The sequence below is a fragment of the Priapulus caudatus genome, unplaced genomic scaffold (assembly GCF_000485595.1).
Source record: "Priapulus caudatus unplaced genomic scaffold, Priapulus_caudatus-5.0.1 Scaffold457, whole genome shotgun sequence".
NCBI classification, from domain to species: Eukaryota; Metazoa; Priapulida; class Priapulimorpha; order Priapulimorphida; family Priapulidae; genus Priapulus; species Priapulus caudatus.
Genome location: NW_014577518.1, coordinates 198605 through 203737, shown reverse-complemented (window position 1 = coordinate 203737; position 5133 = coordinate 198605). Strand labels below are relative to the sequence as shown.

The 5133-nt window shown below is 45.2% G+C and overlaps 1 protein-coding gene across 1 annotated transcript; it reads right to left on the bottom strand.

Annotated features, from left to right (window-relative positions):
- Positions 1-1592: 1592 nt before the first annotated feature.
- LOC106810610 lies at positions 1593-4818 on the bottom strand. The gene is made up of 4 exons (XM_014814016.1): positions 4674-4818; positions 3919-4175; positions 2867-3076; positions 1593-1919 (listed from the first exon to the last, which is right to left on the bottom strand). Exons 2-4 carry the CDS (start codon positions 4160-4162, stop codon positions 1741-1743), a joined length of 633 nt encoding a protein of 210 aa, XP_014669502.1. The 5' UTR covers positions 4163-4175; positions 4674-4818; the 3' UTR covers positions 1593-1740.
- Positions 4819-5133: the final 315 nt, after the last annotated feature.

Here is a 5133-nt window from a genome sequence, read left to right as displayed (position 1 = left end):
ATCCTTTCGAGAGAGTACGAGTTTTACAAACCACAGATGTATTGATTCATTCACAATATCGAAAAAACAGCTCTTATTTTTTACAAAACACCTCTCAAATTTGTACAGCAAAAACCTTTACCGAAATGTGATTTTAAATACACAATAAATACAAATTTAATGAGCGAAATTCAAGACGTGAGTTACTACTTAATCATTGTAGTATCTCTCTTCGATCGCAAGGTAAATGATGAGTAATTTTGTAACGGAAATCACATTACAGCCCGCAGCCATGATAATGATTTTGTCGTGGCGACTAATTTTCTACACTTTTTAATGCCTAATTATTTCCGGCATACATGAATACATTTGCGTGCAGATATAGGCTGTGAACATAACCGTCGGCACCGCCATGCTTAACCCGTGTGGCGTCGACGACGACAACAATCGACGCTTAACGGCTAATCTTTAAATAAAGTTTAAAAATATTAACGTTTCACGCTGTGAGTGTTATCGCAACGGGACGTAATGTTATCGTGATCACGGCGTGGCGTATCGTGACGTTAGTACCGTCGCGTGAGAGCATGCGGCAGTTCCTGTGACGCCGAGTCGCCGCTACAAGCATGAGCCCTTACTCACACTGACGCGATCAATGCGCACAAACGAACACGAACATGCTATCGTAACAGTCCCCCCACACGCGATAAATTCTCGAAGAAATTTCGCAAAGCGAAATTTTATTTGGCACTTTCTTTTCACTTTCCGATACGAAGATATGCAATAAAATAACGACTTACCTAAATACCTGTGATAATGATATGCTCTTAGCTTTATCAAAATAGTGTCTACGCAACCGCCGTGGCACGGTTAGTTATATTCAGTTAAGGTAGTTAGTAAGTATCCTCACAGATACATTCTGAGGGAGTTACATTCTTACATCACGTATGAGGAAGCCAACGTTCTATACAAAACGCTCCCTGTCGCGTACACTTCCCAATACGGCATTCCTCCAACGTTTGCAAAGACCAATAAATGGAGACGTTTGTAAAACGTTTCATACATTACCCGTGCGTGACAATTAAGCTACTATAATTGTATAACAGTATTCGACTGATACAGGAGAGTAGATAGAGTCTTATACGTGTATATGAGTATATTTTACAGCACAGACGATGTCATCAAAGGGCCACACGTTTGCACATATGTGGCCCGGATACCAACTCGCGCGTTCAACCAGATCAGGAGGACGTGGCGAGCTACGTTTATTAAACAGGAGAACCTATCAGCCGTAACTCCACACACTGCGCTGACGTGCTGGCACGGCACCGTAATAAAACACGCGCACGTATTTAACGTCGTCTTTTACAGACTTATCTCACTTATCTCCCCTACTCTCTCCGAAGCACTCGCGGCTATCTTGAGCTTATTTCGACAAAATGCACCTACTCCCTGTTTTCACCTCACGTGCTCTCTCACTCTCCCTCACTCTCCATCTCGCTCACTTCTCTCTCTCTCTCTCTCTCTCTCTCTCTCTCACACACACACACACACACACACACACACACACACACACTCCATCTCGCTCACTTCTCTTTCTCTTTCTCTCTGTCTTGCTGCGTCTCTCTGTCTTGCTGCGTCTCTATCTCTCTCGCGCTATCTCCCCCTCTCTGACTAGATTGAGATTCTTTTGGTGGCAAATCACGTCTTCGCGTCTGCCTCCAGGCATCACACGAACATCATGTACCAACAGTATAACTAGCCTCAGTAGCTGATCTCGCTGGCAGTCTCGTAGTCGTCATCGTTCTGCTCGTCCACGGACGCCATGTTGCTGCCACTAAAAAACTCTCGCAGCCTCAGCTGCTGCTGATGGTTCGTCTGCAGATTGCTGGGTTTAGCACGTGGCGCTCCTGCGACGTTAGACGGCGCTTTGGCCCGGGGCCCTGTCACAAACGTAACAAACAAGTGTCAACTCTAATGCTATAGGAGGCATACAACAGTAAGTGCACTATTTCTTCTCTAGAAAAGGCCTTTTTTGGCTTTTTTTTCGCCGAAATTCGGCACTAGAGTGCAATAATTTGCATTATGCACGCAAGTTAGATGCATCGTCTAGAAAGCATTGGAAGTAAAATTGGTCTTGTTGTGTATTCGTGACATTTCGTCAGGTGGCGTAGCCACAGCGACCGGTTGGTAATTTTTGTGTTTGAAATGTGTTCAGACAACTTTGCAGAAATTCGCATCATAGAGCTGGCAAAAGTTTCGAGCGGAGCATAGAGCATGAATCTGTAGTTATTTAACATGAATAAAGTGTATGTTGTGTAAGCGAAGTAACAGTGTGAGTATTTTTAATTAATTTCTGTTCGATGCTTATTCAGGCCTGCTGCTTATGGACGCCCTCTACTGTTGTTCACCACCTTAAGCCGACTGGTAAGGAGAGCTGTTCTGCCAAAGAAATCGAATAATTTAGTTTTATGTTAATGATAATCAGTTATGCAAGTCCTCTAGCATGGCTTTTAGACACATGCATGTTCAAATGACATTCTGAACGGGAACAAACCTATCCGCTCAGGTAACCACGACCCGCGTGAATATTGCTGCTAGGTCGGTCAAGCTTGACCAGTTATATACGTGTTTTCCACGCGTGCACACCAAGCTGTCGACTTTGCGGCACTTCGTTGACAAGCATTGACGTTTATAACGCTCTAGCGCGGCGATGATTAGCTAGAACTGCCTGCCAGACGCGTCAGGCGGATATGTCAACTCTCAACGCATCACGCTAATACCTATTCATACGCAACACGTGCCGCGCGACGTTTAATTGAAACTAATCGACACTTGCGACACACAGCGTGTGGCAGTTACGTACGTCAGCGCGTTCTACGTAACTCACCCGGTTGTTTCTGCATCGAGCGGCTCTGGTGTGTCAGGTAGGAGGGCTCCGAGTGTCCCTGCTGCCGCTGCTGCTCATGCGCGCGCGTGACGTCAGCGAGCAGCTCGGCTCGGCTGCGCACGGACTCCATGGAGTGGTCGCGCGTCCGGGATGACGAGCGAGATCGTAGGATTGTCGACGCCATAATGGGCGGAGGCGGTTTCCTCTCCCCTACAGGCGTCAAGAAATACACAGAGTAGAACAAATAAATTATATATGCATATATATATATATATGTTTATATATATATATATATATATGGTTATAGTTATTTATTCATAATTTTGTTATTTATCGCTCGGTCGATCATTTGGATGGCTAAACAGGTGGTCAGGCAGGCAGCCAACCAGTCGGTAAGCTAGCCAAGCCAGCCAGCTAGTAAAGGAAGCAATCAGACGCGCAAACACTTTAAATGAGCCTCTCAAATATTTTACCACCCGTAAATTTACAAAAATAATATTGCGTCGTTTCCACACCTATCCGCAATGCCACACACTCTGCAAACGCTCGCCGTAGATAGACCCATGAATAGATCGAACCACGCACGATAAATGGACGCGTCTATCGTAGAAATGGAAGCAAGTTGGTCTCTCTCTCTCCTCATTCTCTCCCTTCTCTCTCTCTCTCTCTTCTCTTCTCGCTCTCTCTCTTCTCTCTCTCTCTCTCTCCTTCTCTCTCTCTTCTCTATCTCTATCTCTCACCACACACTTGTCTTTTCTCTCTCCTCTCTCTCTCTCTCTCTCTCTCTCTCTCATCTCTCTCTCTCTCCTCTCTCTCTCTCTTCTCTTCTCTCTCTCTCTTCTCTCTCTCTCTCTCTCTTTTCTCGCTCTCTTCTCTCTTCTCTCTCCTCTCTCTTCTCTCTCTCTCCTCTCTCTCTCTCTCTCTCTTCTCTCCTTCCTTCTCGTCTTCTTCTCTCTCTCTCTCTCTATATATATGATATATACATATATATATATATATATATATATATTATAATTATATATACATATATAATGTCGACGGTGGCGACGTACCCTGCGTCCCGATGACGTCGTTGTAGCTGCCGTTGACGCTGTTCTTTCCGTTACTCGTCGGCTCCGACCGCGCACCCTTTCGACTGTTCAACAGCCTTCCCCGATGCCGCTCGCTCGCCTCCCTGTTCACCTTCATTAGCTTCTCTTTGAGTTCTTGACGATTGACGGGGTGACTGGCTTGCGGGCTGCTGCTGAATATCCGGCTGGATTTGTCGACCGTGTCCGTGCTCTTGGAGCGCGTCATTTGTGATTTGGTTCTGTTCGATGTAAAATGGCGCGTAGAGAAAAAACAGTTTCTACGTTTACGCCATACGTCCACTTGGAAATCATATAGAATCTAGACGCGGATTCTTTAAACTATAAAGGAACTGTTTCTACGTATACGCCATACGTTAGTTTGGAATCATATAAAATCTAGATGCGGATGCTTTAAACTATAAAGGAATTGTTTCTACATACACGCCATACGTCAGTTTGGAATCATATAGAATATATCAAACGGGCCCTCTAGAACTGAATGAAATAAAATGACGACGAAATATCGCTGAAGTGCCGGTAAACGAAAGGAACAATGTCTGCGTATGCGCCACACACCCATTTCGATTTATCAGGGTTCTGGATCTTGATGGAGTAAATTACGTTGTTCCATCGAAGAAGCGGTGGGAAACTCGAGGAATTGTTTCTACGTATACGCCGCGTGCATTCCTGCCTGACTTGATGGCCAATGACTCAAATGACTGAACGTCGTGCTTTACCTGAGCTCGCTGGCTTTCGTGTGTTTCACCGTGGTTCTCTTGCGATCCGCGTGGCTGAATCGATTGTTTGAGTCTTGGCTGTGATTTTTGCTGTTTCGGCTACGGGATTGTCTCTCCTCGGACCAACTCCTTCTGCCCCACGAATTTCGTTTGTCTGCATCAGAGGGCGAGATCATGGCAAGCGTTCAGGTCATGTGGATATATACAGTGGATGGAAAGGAGGGTTGTTGAATACGCATACACTGCACACAATCGCAAGCGACATCGTTTGCGTAAACATGGCGAAATATCGTAGAAGTTAGGCGTACGTACAGTATATAAAGTATATCGAGAGCCATGCGTCTGTGGTTGACTTTGTAGTTTTAATCAACACGAGTGGGAGTAAAGTATAGATCAGAAATTTCGCGGTCTCCATCTCAAAGAAATCATCTCAATTAACTATAGGGTTTCAGAGCCGCGT

Coding starts and splice junctions, on each gene's coding strand:
- LOC106810610 (XM_014814016.1), bottom strand. CDS start 4,162: ATGACGCGCTCCAAGAGCACGGACACGGTCGACAAATCCAGCCGGATA. Junction 3,077..3,918: donor CGACGTCATCGGGACGCAGG/GTACGTCGCCAC, acceptor TGACGCCTGTAG/GGGAGAGGAAACCGCCTCCG. Junction 1,920..2,866: donor CTCGATGCAGAAACAACCGG/GTGAGTTACGTA, acceptor CGTTTGTGACAG/GGCCCCGGGCCAAAGCGCCG.